A 20,407-nucleotide genomic window follows, 5' to 3' on the forward strand; every position below is an offset into this window, starting at 1 on the left:
CAAACACCTTCCTATTTTCCCCACTTTTTTTCATTTCCTTGTCAAATGGGGTTCCCTGTAATAATTCAAATATTGTAAGAAATGAGATTTCCCCTCACCTATAACCTATCCAGCCACAGAACTACCTCTAAACATCAACTTGTATTGTTTTTTTCTACTGCTTGTATCTAATTGAAACACTTCAGTTTTACAATACTCAAACTTTTGTGGGGGAAGACAAGTTCTAGAACTACGTATTTTCTTGTTCAATTATGAATATCCACACTCTATGGCTGATTTTAACCCCAGTGTGCTTAGAGGGCCAAGTATTAATATTTGCTTTCACTATGGAAGAAACTTCTGTTTCTCCATGACACTGCTAATTGTGTGCATTTCTTCTACTTTCATCCACAATCATTCATTACGGCAAAACAGCAAAAAACTTGCTCTGTTCACTGGTATCTGTCTTAACAAAAAAAGATCCATAGGTTTTGCCCAGTCATCTAAACTGGTTGCCGTGGAACATCCACATTTGCGATGTAATGAAACTTTACCCACATGGTCTCCATCAAAATGTTTTTAGAATAGTGTCATTGTCTTATTATATTCTAATCTAGTTATTATAGGTAAATAGCAACATCTTCTGAACATGACTAAGAACTGTAGTGAAACTGTATAATAGATTTTTTCCTCTTTTTGTCTATGCCAATCATAGACACAGATTTACTTTAGGAGTGGAGGTGGATGAGACAGTAGCCACTTGCAAAGAGAAGACTGTTAGAGTGCTCCCTTGGAATTAGGAGACTTATTAATTTTCCTTTATACTGAGGAAACTTAAGCTTATCTGACATGTTCCAGATAATAACCTGGTGACCCAGATATAGTTTAAGCTAGTCTATATGGTAGTGGCATCACTTGGAATGATTTTCTAAAAACAAGAGATGTTGCATTCATCTCACACATTTACCTCACAATTAATACGGGACCCACGCTACAGAACAGTAGAATACTATATTGACATAGAGAATATATTTGTACAGTCTCATGTTGCTGTTACTATTAAGTGCTGGATGCATTAATAAAATAAAAGTAATTTTAAAAAAATGAATTAACAACTTCTTTCAGTTGTTCGCAATGCCAGCAATTTGTCAGGCTTCTTTTGTCCATGGGGTGTGGGTGTTTTGTTTCATTGTTCAGAAAAGCTGAAATAACATCAACGGGTGTAATAACCTGTGGCTTCTCTATAGGTTGAAGGCAATGACACGTTTAAATCTCCATGAAGTTCCACCCACAAACTGAGGCTTACAGTGGAGTGAAAAGGATGTGAAGTGTGTTTACGAAATATCAGATTGCCTTTCATTCATGGAAAGCCTGGGACCACTGCATGGATTAAAGCCAAACTGCATCATTTGAGCCAGATGCAGCTTCCAAGTAGCTCAAATTCTGCTCCCATTCTAGGACTACATAATAAGTCTGTGCTCATCTAAAGGCTAGTAGGAAGTAAAACAAGGGCCTACAGGCCCTTCTACATACTACAGTTGACTTTACTGGATCATTCCGGACACAACTGTACATTCCATACAGGATCTGGTCTACATCTATAAGTCTCTGAATTGTGAACACCTCCATCCAAGCTAAGTGGTTTCTATCTTGTGGCTTTTGACTCAATGACAATGAAGAAAACAGCCAATAAGGTCAGAATGGGTGCGCTGAGGTTGCCTTTCCTTTGATCTTAATAGGAACCTGACTTTTTTCCCCCTTTGAATTTGATACTGCTATTACGATGAACTTTCTTCATCACAAAATACTTACTTTATGGGAGAAAAAGGTACAATATAAAGTACAAGATAAATGCAAGTCTCAAAATTCCCAATACAATGTTCAAGAAGTCTTAGGAAAAGCTTCTAGGAAGGCGGACAGGCTCCTTTATGGCACAGATGGAGAATTCAGTGATTCTTATCCACTTATAAATCATGGGTGCACAACAAATCTTGCTGTTCATGAGACTGGTAGTTAGGTACTTGAAAATTTTTCCACTGTCTAATTCAGTACCTTAATTCTATCAATTCTATCAAAAGTCTACCAAGGATTTTTTTATTATTATTTTATTTTTTTTAAGAAAAGGAAAGAAAAAGGAGAGACATCTTTCTTGCACTGACACTTCAGTATCTCTAAGATTTAAGGATTTCTTCACACAAAACTAGGTAGAGGTAGGACACAGTATAGACAATTTAAGGCAACTAGAGTCTAAATCACTGTGTACAGTAGTATAATGCTATATGAAAGTGTTACAGTTTCTTAAAAGTTGAATAGACACTGCTGAAGCAAAGAATGCAATTATGAAAGTTACCACTTTTGTATGCAGACATACAAATTGTGTACAGTTCAGATACACAGTTTTATTATTATTACTAATGCCATCTTTCTATTCTATTTTGTCTTTAAAACTATTGCGTCGTGTCTAAATCCAAGAATTTACTCCTTATTAAGGCATTTTTAAAGGAAGAAATAATATTTTTAAAAATATTAAATTTTATTTTAAAATACTGTACATTTTACTTTTAATTGTTTCACAGTTCAAACTGTAAGGTGTGTTCTTTTTTGTTCAAGAATTTTAAAAGCAACTAATTTAAATATGCAAAATTATCTTGAGTTGTTCATACGTGAACTTAAAAGCCATGCAACACAGGAAAATTAAGTAATTATGCCTCCAAGTTATTTACTGCAATTAAGCTCATTTATCATATGCAAATTAGTGCAAACTGGTCTCATTAGTTACTAAATTACTCAATATGAGCTGAACAATGTAGCACTCCAGTTTGTAATGAAAAATCCCTGTAGAGGCAAGCAGTATCAATTAAGCTAATTTGCATATGCAAATATATTCACTAACTTTCCCTTTTCTCTATATTTAGTTCTACATTTCCTGATCATTCCTGATTATATGAAGAATATGGGGTTACTGACCCTTTTCCCCACCTTTTCAATAGCAATGAAGTTACAGAAAAAATCCAGGGGCTCTGAAAAAAATTATAACCTTCTTGCTAATTTTCACAATCAGGCCAAACAATTCAGCCAAATTTTTGAATAGCAGGTACCAGAAGCAGTATTTTTTTACTGTATTTGTTTAATAAACCAATATAATATATACATATATAAATGTATAACTGAAGATGTCTTTACTAGAAGTCTTTTCTCATTATGACACCACTTCCCAGAATAAGAATGTGGGAGACAAAGCACACAATTTGGCAAACCAAAAACCTTGTTAAAAATTAACATATTGCCATCATCTATTTTTCTCCTCTATTACAAGCATTTCTATGGTTCATCATTTAGGTGATTTTACTTGGTAAACATTTAAAAGACTGATTCTGATACAATAGTATTGTTTTGTGGTGCCTTTTTTCCATAAGCAGACAGTGGATAGCATCTTTGGCTTCAAACCTACTGTGGGAATCTCTTCAGCATGATCACAGAACCATAGACTGGCTAGAGTTGAAAAGGACCTTAGAGATCAAGATCATTTAGCTCCCACCCTGCTGCCTTGGGCAGGGACACCACACACTAGATCTTGTTGCTCAAGGCCCCGTGTAACCTGTCCTTGAACACTACCAGGGATGGAGCATTTACCACTTCTTTGGGCAACCTGTTCCAGTGCCTCACCACCCTCACAGTAAAGAACTTCTTTCTTATAGATAACCTGAATGTCTCCTGTTTAACCCTTGTCCTGTCGCTACAGTCCCTGATGAAGAATCCTTCTCTGGCATCCTTGAGGGCTCCAAATGATATACAGCATCTGGCTGTGGCTTGGAAATTTTTTGACATGACTAACTGATGCTATTTGCTTGTAGGAAGAAGATGTAAAACATCACAAGATGCGCCACGATTTCTGCTTTTACAGTACTATAAACAAACTATATCCACTTTTCTTAAACATACTGTATTATGCTTCTCATGTCTCTGTCAATAAATTTTGAAGTATGAAAATATTAGAAGGATTAGAGAGGCTCCTTAATTTCTGAGTTTACACTTAACTTAGTCTTCAAAATATTAATAGCAAAAGGGATTAAACAAACTAACTGTTAATTCAACTTCCTCAGCAGACTTTGAAACCAAACACAGGTATTCCCAAGGTATAATCAAGGTTGTTTACTTCACTTGCAAACAATACTTGCGACAATACTGCTTTGAAAATCATTTCCAGGAGCAGCAGACTAAATGAGAACTTGTTATAATTGTATTACACCACAGAATCTGTCCCATTGTTGTTTTAAAAATCAGTCTTCTAGAGATTATCTTTCTATTATCTATGTATAAGGCCACAAGGGAATACTCTGAAGTTTGTTCAGATCTGTTAAAAGTGGCGCATTTAAATGCACAACCTAGACTTTCTCTCCAAGTGTTGATTATTCTGCTAAAATAAGACAAGATTTTAACATATCAGGATAAACTTGCCACCATTATTAATTCATTTTGTCCTTTATCAATCAACAGTCTATCCTCTTTTAAATGTCAGAGTGGCACATTCTATTATTAATTAAGAGATTAATGGGAGTAACTTGGTAAAAGCACCACCTTCTCTGAAAAGGCCACACCTCAATAGATATTTAATATGATGACGATGATTTTGACTGAAAATCCTCAATTACAAGTGCAATTCAGGGGTTTTTACTACTACTATGATCAAATTATATTCTGAAAACACTTTATCACATAGAAAAAAGAACAACCAACCAAAGCCAACCAATCAACCAACAAAAAATGAAAAAAAAAAAAACCCACAACCCAAAAAAACCCCAAAATTACCCCACCAAAACCAAAAGGGGAACCTGGCTCAAATGTCAAGTATTTTTTTAAGTGTCCATCCTAGGGTTTTTTAATTTTCATTTATAAAGAATCATGCGTAATACCTAAGGAGTGGATATAAATCTGTCTCAAAAAGGTTTTATCTAAATATTTGTTATGATTCACATTGTAAAAACCACACCTGTAGAATATACATGTTTACATACCCAAAACAGCACACTGACAAATTGCATAAACTGAAATATCACAAAACTGCTATTTCTTCACTTTTTCTACACTTACGAGACTGCATAACAGCATTTCTGTTTTATATGCAAACACAGCACTGTAGATACTGGTACAGGTATCTTTGATACAGCAACTATAATGCAAGTTTTTGCTTACAGAATCAAAACCTTGACCTAGACCTCTGCCAAGGGTGTACAATTAGGTAAGTTGCTTCATTCATGATTTTTGTTCCAAAGAAAAATTCATTACAGTAATTAATTTCACATTTTCCTAAAATTATTTTTGTTGCTATTCTGCATTTAGCTACTTTATAAAGATGTGAAAAATCTGACACTATCCACAGTGCTTTTGAATGCCACAGCTGAGTTAGTACAGAGGGGTAGCTCTCAATAATTTCAGATTAAGTGGAATATTTCTCATGATAATATCCTAATTTACCTCTTTCGTACCTCTCAAAAGATAATATACCAAGCAATATATTTGCATGGAGAAGCTGTGTTCATTGCTAAGTTAAGGCAGTCCCTCAGTGTCACACTTGGAAAAGAATATGTGGGGTTTATTTCTGTATTGCTGTGGTTTCGTCTTGCTGACAAAACACATTTGGTTCTTAACCACTTCTACTACAGATTTGATTACTGCAACCTAAAAAATGTTGTAGTAACGCTGAAAAAACAAACCATGCATAGGAATGTTTCCATCAGGTCATTGTTTTTCAGTTTAATCTTCCTGGGGTATAACAAATTCTACAGTGTGACTAAATTCTTTGACAAATATCAGATTATTTTTATCTCAGAGCTAAGGAGACCTAAGAAGCATGATGCTGTTTAATTTTCCTCTTGGAAATTGTGAATTTGTGATATATAATTGTGACAACTGGGATATCAGGGAGGAAAGAAGTGCTCATAAACCAAAGTGGGGGGAAAAAGCCCTAAATCTCTATGTAACACATAAGGCAAATGAAGTCACCAATACAAAGGCCTGTTTTTCACACACACACAAATACATACAGGCATTCTGCGAGCAAACACCTACTGTACATTTCTAAACAACAAAATATTGTGATTCAGCTAAATACTTGCCCTCCCTTTTTTTAACATTCTTCCAAAGAAGTGCTTTCTAAAAAGATGGAAATATGAGCTTAAAAAAATTTTAAAAATCTCATTAACAGTAGAGCTGAAAACAATACTATTCAAGTTATTGACAGAAATATGACTAGATAATTATTTTTGTTTTTCTTGGAAAAGCCATTTTTTTACCTGTAAGATATGACTTCCCAAATGTGATTCAAATACTTCAATGGCAAGGGCACTGGGACTTCTCCTGCGCTGGGCACCTATAACTGAATAAAAAACAGTTATGTTGCAAAGTTCTGCACATTCATTTCTAAGGCACCCTGACCATACCATTTGACAATATCTATTCAAATATGTTTTGAATTTTATACACTAGTGCTAATTTCAAATTTGCCTTGTATGTTGTAAATATGTTGATACGTAATTTTCAGTGACTAAAATCTGAACTATTAAAGGATCATTAAAATAATATATTTAAATACCCAAGAACTCTGGAAACTCATTGTTTATTCAAATATATCCCAAGTTCCTGTAGAAAGTCTTTGTGTATGTGGTGATGACAGCACGCAGAATTTAGTGAAAAATTCTAATGAAAAAAGAGGCTACACATAATGTAACTGCTTTGGAATGTGGTGATATGATCTAAATATTACTTAGGAGTTAGGAAGAGATGAAAAATGTATGTTATCTTATTTGAAACTGAAAGGAAGTAAACACAACATTAAAATGTCAATATTTGTAAACACATCTGAGATATCAAAGTTATTGCTTGGCACAGGGAAGTATTGTAGTAACCCAGATATCCAAGTTAGTTGCTGAAATAGGCACTTGAAACATCAGAGTCTACATTTCAACTATGCAGTTTAAAAGTACAAAGTTATTAATAGGCAGTTGTGTTTCAAAGGCAGCAGTAAGTACAAAAGGACTGAGAAATCAAAGTTAATATTTCATTAAACTCTCTATGCCAGGTGCACAAGCCAGCAATTGAATAAAGTACAATCCAATGTTGGATTCTACTGTAAACTGAGATTTCTTCTTAGGTCTAGGTTGTCTTTGCCACAGGACCAAAGAAGCTACAGCACAAAAGAGAGCCCAGGGCTGTAGGAACCTTTCCTTGCTTTTCTGTCTTAGTGTCACAGCAGTGAGGTGAAGTTCATTCTGCACCCTTTTAAAGTGTGTACAAAAACATTTCTATCCAAACACCCTGATGGTCAACTGCCTCTGGAACCATCACAGCACTAGTGCATCTTTACGTATCGCTCTCTTTACAAAGCACAATAAGAAAAAAAAAAATACCAAGGAGCCACTGAACCAAGCAGAATGGATGACTGCCATTACTGAACAGACCAATTTAACACCAATGAAAACAAAACACAGAGCAACAATTTCACAGCCTTCTATGATACTTGCTGTCTAATATGGTATCAGTAAGAAAACATAAATGCCAAGTAACGATAGTCATATTGACTTAAAAATGTAATATCATTCCTTATTGATGCTTCATATAATTTCCTTGCAGGAAATTCTAGACTATTTATACTGGGCAAAGAGGTGACTTCATAGCTAACAGATTCAGGTAATAACTCATAATAACAAATGGTGACTGCTGTAGAGCCAGTATTTTCTAAGTTCTCCTCTTTTCTCTGAAGATATTTCAAGGACATAGATGCTGACAATTGAAAAGTCTTCTTCAAGACTTCTGCTTTACACCACAAGTGAAGCTGGTAATAGACCAACTATTTGATTTTTGAAGTTCTGTTAATATAATAACTAATCAGACACAACAGCAAAATATTACTCTTTTACAAGTTTTAGGTACTTGAGTCAGTCTTATATTTTCCTATATCAGTCTTCTGATTCTAAATCATTGTGCTCTTTTTGCATTCTCTCATACTTTTTATAGCTGTAGTGATGCCTGGTAAAAACAGCAATGCTTATTTCATAAAAAAAAAAAAAACCACAAACCCAAACACCTTTGAATTTTCTAGCAACATAGACTCCTTTAACTTTCCTTTTTGCAGACAGGCTTAAAGATAGAATCATAGAATAGTTAGGGTTGGAAAGGACCTTAAGACATCAAGTTCCAAACCCCCTGCCATGGGCAGGGACACCTCACACTAAACTATGTCACCTAAGGCTCTCTCCAACCTGGCCCTGAACACTGCCAGAGATGAAGCATTCACAACTTCCCTGGGTAACCCATTCCAGTACCTCACCACCCTCACAGTAAAGAATTTCTTCCTTATATCCAACCTAAACTTCCCCTATTTAAGTTTTATCCCATTACCCCTTGTCCTATCACTATAGTCTCAAACAAAGAGTCCCTCCCTAGCATCCCTATAGGCCTCTTCAGATACTGGAAGGCTGCCTTGAGGTCTCCATGCAGCCTTCTCTTCTCCAAGCTGAACAGCCCCAACTTCCTCAGTCTGTCTTCATACGGGAGGTGCTCCAGTCCCCTGATCATCCTCGTGGCCCTCCTTTGGACTTGCTCCAACAGCTCCATGTCCTTATGTTGAGGACACCAGAACTGCACACAATACTCCAAGTGAGGTCTCATAAGAGCAGAGTTAGAGGGGCAGGATCACCTCCTTCAACCCGCTGGTCACGCTTCTTTTGATGCAGCCCAGGATACAGTTGGCTTTCTAGGCTGCGAGCCCACACTGAAGCTGACTCATGTTAAGTTTCTCATTGATCAACACCCCCAAGTCCTTCCCCACAAGTCTGCTCTGAATCTCTTCTCTGCCTAACCTGTAGCTGTGCCTGGGATTGCTCTGATCCAAGTGTAGGACCTTGCACTTGTCATGGTTAAACTTCATAAGGCTGGCATCAACCCACTTCACAAGCTAATCCTTCTTTTGTCTTTACTTTGCCTTCAGATATGGTATCAAATGTTTGCTTGAACTGGGGTTGTACCTATATTTCTGAGAAAAACTTTAGCTTTAGTTGTGGTAATAAAACAAATATATAGCACTGTAAAGAGTCAGTATTCCCATTATGATTGCTATCAGCACTTTTTATGGTCATTTACTTTAGAATCTATCAGAAACAAAAAGCAAATTCACAGTTTTGGCTTGCTAGATGGTAGTCTCCATCAGAGCATCGCAAAAAGCAAAAAAACCTCAAAACCACTAAAACCTCCCTGAAATCCTTTAGATCCTTTCATTCTTCCATCTAGACTGTGTTATATTTTCCACACATTGTCTGAACACATCACTATTTGGAATTTGCCTTCCAAATACTGTTCTGTTTCTTGCCCATATCCTTCCTTTACAATCCATTAGCATTTTATATCCATTACATATTGAATCCAGCTCTGTGATGCTAATTTCAGGTTTTCTAGCATGGGAGTATCATAACTTGAATAAAGTGCATTAAGACAGTGCAACACGTTTTAAAACAGTATCTTTAACTTTCATTGATGCTTCCAGGAAATTAACAGTTCTTCATACTTGAAACATTCCCAGTTCTATAGCTAGAATGAAAACACTTCAAGGTCAGTGAGTTAACTAGAAAACAAGAAGGCCAAAATCTTAGCTTCAAAATTTGTGAATCAAGTTCTCTGTCAATGCCTGCATCCTAGTGGCTGGTATACATGTAGACAAATATCTTTTAGTACTTTCATGCCATTCAGTTCATTGACATTTTTATAGTAGTAGAACTGTTGCATTTATGTGTCTTGCACTTAGGTGATGTGCAGTTGTAATGACAGTTCTTAATTTTACAACCAGCATAAATATGTGACACAGAAAACCATTATGCTTCTGGTAGCCATACTGCAACTCTTTTTGGGTAACCGAAGAGATGTTAAATATGCACTTTCTGTATTTCATTAATTTCCCTATCATTCTTCACATTTTGAGGAATGAGACAAGAATATTGGGATACATATATGATAAGGGAAACAAACTTATTTTATTTCACCTTCTGTCTTCATTGCCTCATTATTCTATTTTCTCGAGCATTCAAGATTTCTCAATACCTATCTGTATCAGAAGAAATATATTGGTTTGTGTATACAAATGCATACCGCATTGATACCTTTCAAAAACACGGCAATCTCACAGCCCAATCACAGCACAAAGCCTGTTATTTGTACTGAATAGACTGGTGGCAAGACAACAGATGAAAGATAGATTTGAAATGGCTGGATTAAAAAGCAGGCCATGATGTTATTTTATTCTAAAATTTCAAAACATAAACTATAAATACTGAACTGGCTTCCATCACACAAGCCACAGCCAGTCATCTCTAAATCTCTCACCCTGTGGATGGAATCACCAGCAGACACAGATCAGCTGCTCATGGAAATCTTGGAAAGCAAGGGATTTAGGATTTATGTCACAACATCTATAAATCAAAGTAGCTCAACAACCTTCGTAGACCTAAAGACATGGATGCACTTTTTCTTTAAAAAATGTGGATTCCTTTTTAAATGAAGACCCTTTACAGCAACAAAATACTGCATATGTGAAATAAATTTCTTTATATGAGTAATAGAAAGCAGGGGAAATGAGGATATGGCAAAGGCTGAAGTATCTGTACCCAACTGCAACAGGAGTCACAATGGAAACAAGTTCCAAACCTATGTTAAATTCTATGTTTCTCCTGTTTTAGTGATATGAACATCTCTAAATCAGCTTTTTCACATGTGGTCATAATTTGTGTTGTACATTTAATTGGCAAGGTTTAAGGTGTGAATGCACAATAGTTGTGTTAATTAAAAAGCTGACTGCACCAATATTTGTATTAAATATTGGCTTTTAATAATGACAAGAAGATAGATTGATTTCACATACATACTTTGTCATGCTGGAGCAGTGGAATCTGTCTACTAAAATCTTTTACTTTCTATGGCATTGGACCATGGCTTTTACTCTCCAGACTGACATGTCTATTCCTGGCATAGGCTTATTCCACAACAACCGATTAACAAGGAAAAAATTCTAACTGCTCACTAATTCCTCTGTAAATTTCCTCCCTTAATGACTAATCTGGCTATGCATCAGGTGAAGGAAGAACCACATCCCTTTCAGTGTGTCTTGAGGGCAGTCTACGCATGCTTTACGCCATCTCAAGAGCATTCACAACTGTGCTAGAAAGAGTGGGAAACTATGGAAAAGAAAAATGTAGAATGCTTAACAACAATTTCCATGCATCCTGAAGAGAGAGGATCTCCTCTTAAACTCACTTCTAAGCTATTGGAGCACTGAATGACCAAAGGCTGATGTTCACTGTTACCTTCTACTAGTGAACACAGAGTTCTAATTAAGCAGAAGCAGTATTTCTTGATGACTAGGAGTAAAACCACGTATCACCAGCACAATTACCAGTTCCCCATAGCATAAGAAGTACAATTGTCTGAATTGTCCCATATGACTCTATGTGCAAAGCAGTTCACTGCATGAGTATGGCTATAATCTTGTAAGTATTATTTTCCTGAGTTTCATTTTTTTTCTGTTTCAAAACACAAAAAAGGTCTATAGAAATAACAATACAATTTCTAATACATTTACGCTGGTGTAAAGTATATTCTACATGAAAATGTGTTTTTTTTATTTCTAGGAACAACCCCAAATGCTCATGAAAGAACACAGCTGGTGAACATGATGATGAGGGTGATTTTACAGGAAGAGGGTAGATGTCATCTTAAAATCCTGTGGCTTTCCTATGAGACATAAAAATAATTTGGAAATGCTTAAAAGCCATGTTATAGAAAAGACAGACACTGACTGAGGGGCTATATTGAACAACAGAAGATGCAATGTCAGGGAAGAACAACATTAGGCTCAGAAAGAAAGGCCAGTAGTTATGTATGCTAACATCCACAGCAGCTCTTTTGTAAATTTATTCTTCTACTGCATACCTAATACCTCGTGATGGATATGCTTTTTTTCCCCACTGATTGTCTTTGCTCTACCATTTATGATTAATTCTAAGTTTTGAAAGAAATCTCCAGCAAGAGTAAACTCTTCTGTCTAATATGTCTGTTGAGAACATAAGGTATAGATGATATGTATTCAGATCCTGAGCTAAAATGAGCTGAATGATAAGCAACCAGCATGACGTAAGCAGAGATATGTCCTCTGATTTGGGAAAGTTATCCAAAGAAACTAAATGATGTCACCAGTCTACCTCACCCATAAGTCATCATATGATCCAAAATTTAGGTGTCTTATCCACCTTCACAGATGGGAAGCAGAAATAAATCTCCAATGGAGTTGCAACATATGCGGAAAGGTATTTTATCTTGGTTTAGTTAAGCTATGGGAATCATTAATGCTGTGCCATTACCAACTAAGTATCATGGCAATAAAGTATCCGAACAAATTTGTCACAAAGGACTACATGTAAGATGCATAATGCAATATATGATAATCAACTTACAGAACTAACAATGGTATTCCAAATCTGTTTTTTGTGTACACGAATGCCTATTATTCTACACGTCCATCTTCCGGTCACTAGTACAGAGCACATGTTCATTAGTGGGGTATCCATGGTTGAGAAAGCAAACCAAAACTTTCCATGGAATACCTAAGTAGCTGTCAAGAATATACTTAAGAAAATTATATGTAACATGATTACAGGTGTTTTATTTCTAGCTGCTCATCCCTGATGACCCATCAAAACCTCCAGGAATTAAAAGAATTTTAGTTGGTTTTTTTTTTTTTTTTTTTGGGGGGGGGGGAGGAGGGTGTCCAACTGTAGGTTGCTTAACACTTTTAAACTTTTATTAATAGCATTTTTAGTTTCAATAACTTAAATCCAATTAAATCAAAATGTTGTCAAAAGAGCAGAAAGCACTGTATAGTCCATTAATTGGACTGGAATCAATGGATTTTAATGTATCCTCCCCTTGAAATTTATTCCAAGTGAAACTACATAAGTGGCTGACTTAGCGTAAGTTTTCACCTATTTTATGAGCTTGTTCCTTTTCCTTTCCCAATTATTTTCATCTGGTTTATAGGTCTGCTCCTTCCCACAGGATTTGTTCTCTGGGGGGTGGAGGGTAGGGGAGGTGGGAGGAGTAAGACAAGATTTCTTAGGTCCTAAATGTCTCTCTCCTTTTTTTTTTTTTTTCTTTTCTGAATTTCTTAAAATTAAAACCCCTAAGAATGAAAATTAAACACACCTTAAAAATCAGTATATTTGAGATTTTTTGCTCTCCACTTGATAACTCAACTTGCACTGTTTCTTAATTAGCACTTACTTGTACATTTTAAGAGTTTATTTCAGAGATTTTTCTTTTCACTGTGAAGGATGAAGCCTTTGCTGTGCAAGAATTTCCAGTCATCTAAGCAAAGAGAGCTCTCCATCTGTGGCTGGGGGCGGGAGCACTGGCCTTTCTCCCACACTGTAGTAGTTACTATAGGAACTATTGTGCCTCCTTCAAAAGGGCTACAGACAGGGTGATTAAAATTCTTCATGGGAGAACCCCCACTCTTCTCCTTGACAATGAAATTCTTCAGGGAGAGGGCTAAGCCTCCAGTTCAAGAATGGCAGCACCTGAGGGAGTGATGTGGCAGAGAGAGTCACCACTGCTTTAAATTGAAGCACAGGGAAAAAATAGAAGGGCCTGCACTCCTGCATTAATTTTCTTCCCCTCCCATGAAATACAGGAACACTGACCAAAACTCCTGAGAAACAGGAAAAGGAATAACTTCATGCAGCCTCCACCATGTAGAGGACAATGCTGAAAGTAAAGAACACATAATTTCCATTAAAATCAATAGCAGGAGAAGCAAAATAACTATACCACCCAGAAATGAAATAAGGGTAAATATTAACATTCACTCCAGCCATTAGTTTCTCTACTAAGGCAGCAAAATGCATTTTGATATGGAGGGGACCATTGTCTCTGATACAACTGAATTAGAGCTACTTCCTAGAATTAAACTCACTTTATATTGGCTGTTTTACAAATATTTACAGTGTTGACTTTTGCTCCTAAAAGTCTTGGAGGAGGAAGAATTTATACAGAATGTAAGCATAACTGTGATCCTAATAAAGAGTGTTCACTTATATTGCACTCTCACAAATAGATATAAGAAGAAGCAGATAACTCCATCTATTCTTCAACCATTTGTCAATATTATTAGATGGTAGCAGTCTTAAAGAAGAGAGAAAAATGGCTTTACATTTCAGTTCAGAGAGGATGAGTCACAAATAAGAGGCAACATGAAAAGCATCACAAAAATGTTTTCAAAATTGTCAAAAAATTAGATGGGGTAGCTGAGAAACTGCTGGTGGAGACAGCTGCAAACAAAAGATATTTTAAATATTACTATAGCTTTAATTAAATTGGGTTCAGTAATTAATGTGAGATAGGACCTTCCCAGGAGATCCAACTGCTGTAAAAAGATGGGAAAAAAGTCTACAGAAGTATGGAAGAGAAAGAGGCAAAGTAGTGACAGATGTGTGAGGCAAGGGAGAGGGACAGACAAAGATGAGATGAATTGAGGGTTTAAAATCCTAGGAATTTAGCAATGGTTTAGATAAAAGTTCACTTTGCAAGATTTGGCTCTACCAATGTCAAAAATGCATAAACACTATGGTAGCATGAAGAAATTCCTTAAAATTCAGTTCTCCCCAGAAATGAATGATGAATATAGATTACTTATTCAGATATAACAATAAAACACTTTATGGAAGTAATAGTTCTATTATCTTATTTTTAAGCTAGTATTAAAATTCTTCTGTAATTTAATCTGGGAAAAAAACTCTGCTGTCACCCCTTTCCAACTTCAGTGCTACAGAAATGGTTAGTGTCACTGATTCTGTTCTCAGGAGGAGGACAGGGTATTAACATCAAGTCAGAACAGTGTTATATAGTGTCAGACTATACTTGCTGGTAAAACTAAGAGGCCTACATCTGTTGTCTTGCTTTTTTTTCCAGTCTGATCCCAAAGGTTCATGTTATGACATTTGTAACATCTGCTACAAATGCGGAGGTAAGTCAGGCACAACCTTATTACTTCCAATCTAACGCTCCATCCATCCACAGGGCTTTCATATGCCACTAGTATGTCAGGGGGACCAAAAGCTGCTCCATCTACATGAAGCAAGGTATAATATATTTCTGAAAGTCAAGAAGGAGAAATCTTGCTTTGTTATGTCTCCCCCCCCCCTCCTTTTTTTTTGTCTTAAATCTTGGCAGTCTTATTTCAGATCTTCTGTGAACAAAACAGGCAAGCTGCTCCTCCTCAGAGCCAATACAATTGCCTTTTTATGCCTTAGACAGTGGTGTGTTGAAACTGCGCAAGCTGTGATTCACATCCTCCCTGTTTTTACTAATATTGAAACATATCCAGCTTCCCCTAACTAGATCCTCCTATACAGAGTTCTGCCTTCTTGCATGAGCTTCTCTTTCTTCCTTGTTTTCCCTCTATTTTAGTGGGCTCACTGCACCATTTTATAAACAAATTTATTTTTTTTTCACTGTTCTGTGGAAGAATGTGGAAAAACTCCAGACAGACACAAAGTACTTATTTCATCTGTGCTAACAAAAAAGTGAATAAAGGAAACAAATAATAAGGTACTGTACAATTAGCATTCATTCCATAAGCTTCTCATTACTATTGGTGGAATAACAGATGTGAACTTTCATTGATATATCTACAGATAGATTTAAATACTTCACTGCTAATGGCCTAAGATACTGTATGCTATGAAGGCTATGCTATCACTGCCAAGTGTAATACTAAGGCCAGGCATTTCACAACTGTCTGAACAGGAAGCCAACCATTTGTTATGTGGTTACAACCGCCCACTGAGTTTTCTTAAGAAATACATATAACCTCTTCTGACAGCAAGTGCAACATACTTTTAGAAACTAACAGCTTTAGATGTTACTGAGCTAGGTAATGTGTTCACTCAGTATCAGACACAAGACAAATTTCATATTTGATAGTGTCATTAAACTTTGTAGAGAAGGGCTACGGAACACTGTATGGTAGAAAAAGGAGGAAGAAAACCATGCACCTCATGATGTAAACAGTGCTAGTTTTGGTCACCTGCACTTCTAGCATACTCTCTTTTTTCTGTCATCCTGTCACAGGCTAAGTAAGAAAAAGCCTCCCAGCTAAGAACAACACTGGAAAAGAACAGACCCCCTAATGTTATGTGAACTCTAAAGATTTAAAAATACATCAAACATTGCTATTGGCAAATGTAGGAATTGCATTCACTGTTAGAATACAAAATTCAGCTATGATATAACCAGATATGTAACTGGCTAATACTTCATTATCCTACCAAAGTAGGAGACATACTGAAATAATCTAAGTGCACGACTACTTAGAAGAATTGTTTCTGATTCTCAGGTAAATTTAGGGCTTTGCTGCCTTTACAGAGTTGGTCTTATGACTGATACATGTAGGTGGTGGATTTGTTTGTACACTACATGCCTCTTTTTTTGTTATACAGTTAGAGAAAGATATAATGAAGATTCATAAATGAGATGAGACTGGGTACAAGTCTGCAATCAGTCCATATTTTCAGGGAAGAAATCTTTATCAGCTGCCAAAACTGAACCATGTAATTAACTGAAGATTCTGGTAAGAACCAACTGTGCCACTAGTCAATTATTTTTGCTTGTCTTCCAGCTGCTGCTTCTCTCTGTTCATAAGGGAGAATGTAAGAAAATGCAACTATTGAGAATCTGGTGATTTCAAAAAAATAACTGAAGAAATTTTAGGAGATTACCAAGACCAGCTGTAGTAGAACTGTAACAAATGCTTAAAATCTATAGCAACTGGTTCTTGATTTTTCACAAGGAAAAAATGAATAGAAATGTTAATTAAGTTTTATAAGAGCTAAAACAGTATTTCAGAATTCCTGAGGACTGAAAAATGACCACACATAGGCTACACTGGAAATCCCCAAGTCCTAATGAAGCAGTCTTCAAGAGATGTGGTCATACACATCCCAATATTGGTTAAATCATTATAACTGGAAGACATAACCTCTTGTTTTTAAAAGAATTGCTGCTTATAAAAAAATGGGTTGATCCAGAGCCCAAGGCCTCTGTACTGAAGGGAAAGACTTTCAAGCACTTTGGATCAGGTTCTTAATATATATACGTATAAAAAAAAAGGGTGAGAGGGGGGAAGTGTGCTACCATTTGTAAGAGTCTGTTTCAGCAGTTTTTAAGGAAAACAGAATGTCTTGGAAATCCAAATGACTAGTAAGAAGAACATTTAAATTTTTATTGGAAATACAGATCTGCTTTTTGAATCTTTTCTAATGTTAAAAGAATTCATACAGTTCATGATGAATTACCTTGAAAATAATTTAGAAGTAAGACGTTAACATATTTTCTGCTACTATTATACTGGTTCCAGCATGCATCTGGTGTTTCCCCTTTTATATGCAGTAGGATCTTTTTAAATAGTCATGTGAGAAATGTCCAGTTTCCTTCACCTTTAGAAACTGCCTACCAGGGAACTATAGAAAAGTTTGATCAGAAGACAGCCAGAATAATTATGGAAGTATGAGCTTGGTAATGAGAAAACCGGAATCAGTTCTCTACAGCCAAGGAGAATGTTGTGTGTCAGTATAACATTCACTTCAGCAGAGTTGAATTCTTTAGCATCATGAATTAATTTAGCTCAATATTCTTTCTGCAGTGATGGAAAATATTCCTTTTATTTGACTAGGTCATAGCTGAGATTCACACTTGCTACCTGAAAAAGTCAAGCCTGTCCTGCTGTAAAAGAAGCCACATGGCATTCACAGTTCAAAATACATCCTAAACACCTTAACCATCAAAGTTCAGGGTGTTATTCTAGCCAGATATTTTGGTATTCTTTAGCAAATGAACTTAAAGGCATCAGAATTCATTCCCCACACAGTACTTGAATCAGACATGGACACAGATGGTTACCTCGACTTTGGGGGCAAAGTTTCGTTTTGCAAGATAACACTCTAGTCTTTAAATCAGCTCTTTCTCACTTTCTATGAGCACTGATAAATATATCTTTCCCCCCCCCCCCCCTTTTTTTTTTCTTAAGAGCTTTACAATTATACTGGTAATGTATTGCATTTAGATAGTTTCTCAACAATTACATTTTATTATACACCCACAAAACCCAAGGTAATACATGTATGCATTTGCTATAAAGAGAAATAATTTGCTTGATATAACAGCTCAGTAGTGTGTGAGCTATTTTACTGAAATAATGTCCTCAAAATTCTGTTCATATTTTGTTGCATTCCAACATTGCCTTTTACTTCTTAAACGTATTATTTTTCATGCTGCCTCAGTCCAGCTGAAGAACAAGATTTTCACAGCTATGCAATTTGTAACTAAAACTCATAAACCAGAAAATGTGTTTGTTTTTTTTTTTACAGAATATAATACAGTATGATAATTAAACTAAAATATAAAGAGAGTTAAATGAAGACTGCTCAAACTCAAAACAAAATACACTTTTTTGTCTCATGTGACCCACAACTTTTGTACATCTTGTAGAAAAACTAATGAGTAATGCCTGACATTGTTTATCTATTTTTCTTATTTCTTTTAGTAAGCTCCTTGAAGACAGTTGGTATTCTGACATTTTTCATTATGAGTGTACTAGCTTAAGGGCATTTTGGATTATTTTAAATTGTCTATTGTACATCAAACAATATCCTATTTTGTTAATAATACCTGGAAATCTGAGAAATTTACTTGTAAAAAAATACATTTCCATTCAACAATGTTGCAGGAGGACAAGTCAGAAATGCAGTAAATTATTTTCTGTGAATACTGACAAACAAGTCTTTCTCTTTGCCTTACAAATGCAATGTTATTGCAAGCTATATTCTACTCTCCACAAATAAGATGGAGAATGCACTATAAGAAAAAAAAATTGAGCAAAATTGCCCCAAATTTTCCAAAAGTTTCAAATTTCTCTGAAAATAATTCTCACATAATAGTGACTCCTTCTATGGGAGAGGATGAATCTGAGGAATAGAGAGGCACTTACATGGCTGGAAGAGGATAAGACAGATATTGCTATGATAGCTCATGGACAGACGCTCTTTGAAAAGGAAGGCTTATTTTTGTGAGTGATGACTTCAGAAAAAAAGAAAAAGTGACTTCATTATAGATAAAAATATGTGAATGGCAAAAAAAAATAGACTGAAAATCAAAACACTTGCAATAAAAGAAAAATAAAAAAATTAAAGAATGCAAATTGAAAGGAAGAATTAGGCATAATCTAAACAGGATTTTCAAGTTGTGCCTCATTTACAACCCTCCCTAAAACTGCACGCAACAAAGAGGTGCTCTCCACTGCAGTGTTAGCTCCAGCTGCAGTTCCCATGTTGGCTTGTACCTCCCCTCTGTTCTCAAACTGCATAGAGTTGTAGCTCCACTAAGGTGATGTTTAAAGTTCACTAGTCAGCTGACACTTCAGATGACCACTTGAGTATTGCTGACACTGGAGCTAACAAGGCAACAGGGACTCAAATGCTCTGAGCTGCATATATACTACACACCTATGTTGCTAATCCATTTGTTCCATGGGGTTCAAACATCCTTTTGAACTCCAGCACCGGTTACCTTGACCTGGCCTAAGGATAGGTCTTTATCAGTCACAATGTAGCCAAATGTGGACTAGCTGTAAATGAGTTAGTGTGGCCACTGATAAAGGCCTACCTGTGCTAAAAAAGTCTATGATTTTTTTTCAAGAAGGAATATAAAATAACTTTTTCATCTCTGTGTTAGTACAGCTGGGCTGCTTCCAGTCCCTGAGCTAGTTTATACTTCTGTGTAAACATATTCTGTCTAAAGAAGAATTGTTAATTAATTCTTAATGAATTTGTTAAAAGTTAACAAAGGAAACCCACTGTACAAAAAATCCTGGAAAGGACTGAGTGCACCCCATTTGTAACACGTATTTTCCACTTTTATACTACCTCAACTCATCTTTCCTTTCCACACTTTTCTTCTTTCTTTTCTTAATTTTCCTATTTCACACCAGCTTATTTGAATTGGCACTTTCATCCACACATAAGTTCCTTATGAGAAAGTTCATTATGATCAGAGGACCTACAACTGTGTTGTAGGAGGTGAAATGGATCACTTTCTCAGGCTTGTGAAGCTCTGGAAGGCAACATAGCTGGGAATGAAAATACTGAAGCAGATATTTAAGTTGAAATGCCTGAACAATTTAAATTTCCTCACTAAACATGTACACACACACCCCATCCCAAATCCTTGGATACTATTCCAAAAAACTTTGTCCTGGAGGGAATTAAATAATACATCATAGCATTTATTAAAATTACACCACAAAAGAGCTACTATTTACTGCAGTTTCAAGGATTCA

The 20,407-nt window shown here is 35.9% G+C and overlaps 1 protein-coding gene across 3 annotated transcripts in view; it reads right to left on the reverse strand.

The window, feature by feature from the left end:
• NPAS3 (neuronal PAS domain protein 3) overlaps positions 1 to 20,407 on the reverse strand; it is a 607,091-nt gene that overhangs the window by 293,933 nt on the left and 292,751 nt on the right. For all 3 annotated transcript variants that reach the window (XM_034061945.1, XM_034061944.1, XM_034061943.1), the window contains one exon: positions 6,273 to 6,355. In XM_034061945.1, the coding sequence (XP_033917836.1) occupies positions 6,273 to 6,355 (83 nt within the window). The remainder of the gene's footprint in view (positions 1 to 6,272; positions 6,356 to 20,407) is intronic.

Source organism: Melopsittacus undulatus, chromosome 4, assembly GCF_012275295.1.
Source record: "Melopsittacus undulatus isolate bMelUnd1 chromosome 4, bMelUnd1.mat.Z, whole genome shotgun sequence".
NCBI classification, from domain to species: domain Eukaryota; kingdom Metazoa; phylum Chordata; class Aves; order Psittaciformes; family Psittaculidae; genus Melopsittacus; species Melopsittacus undulatus.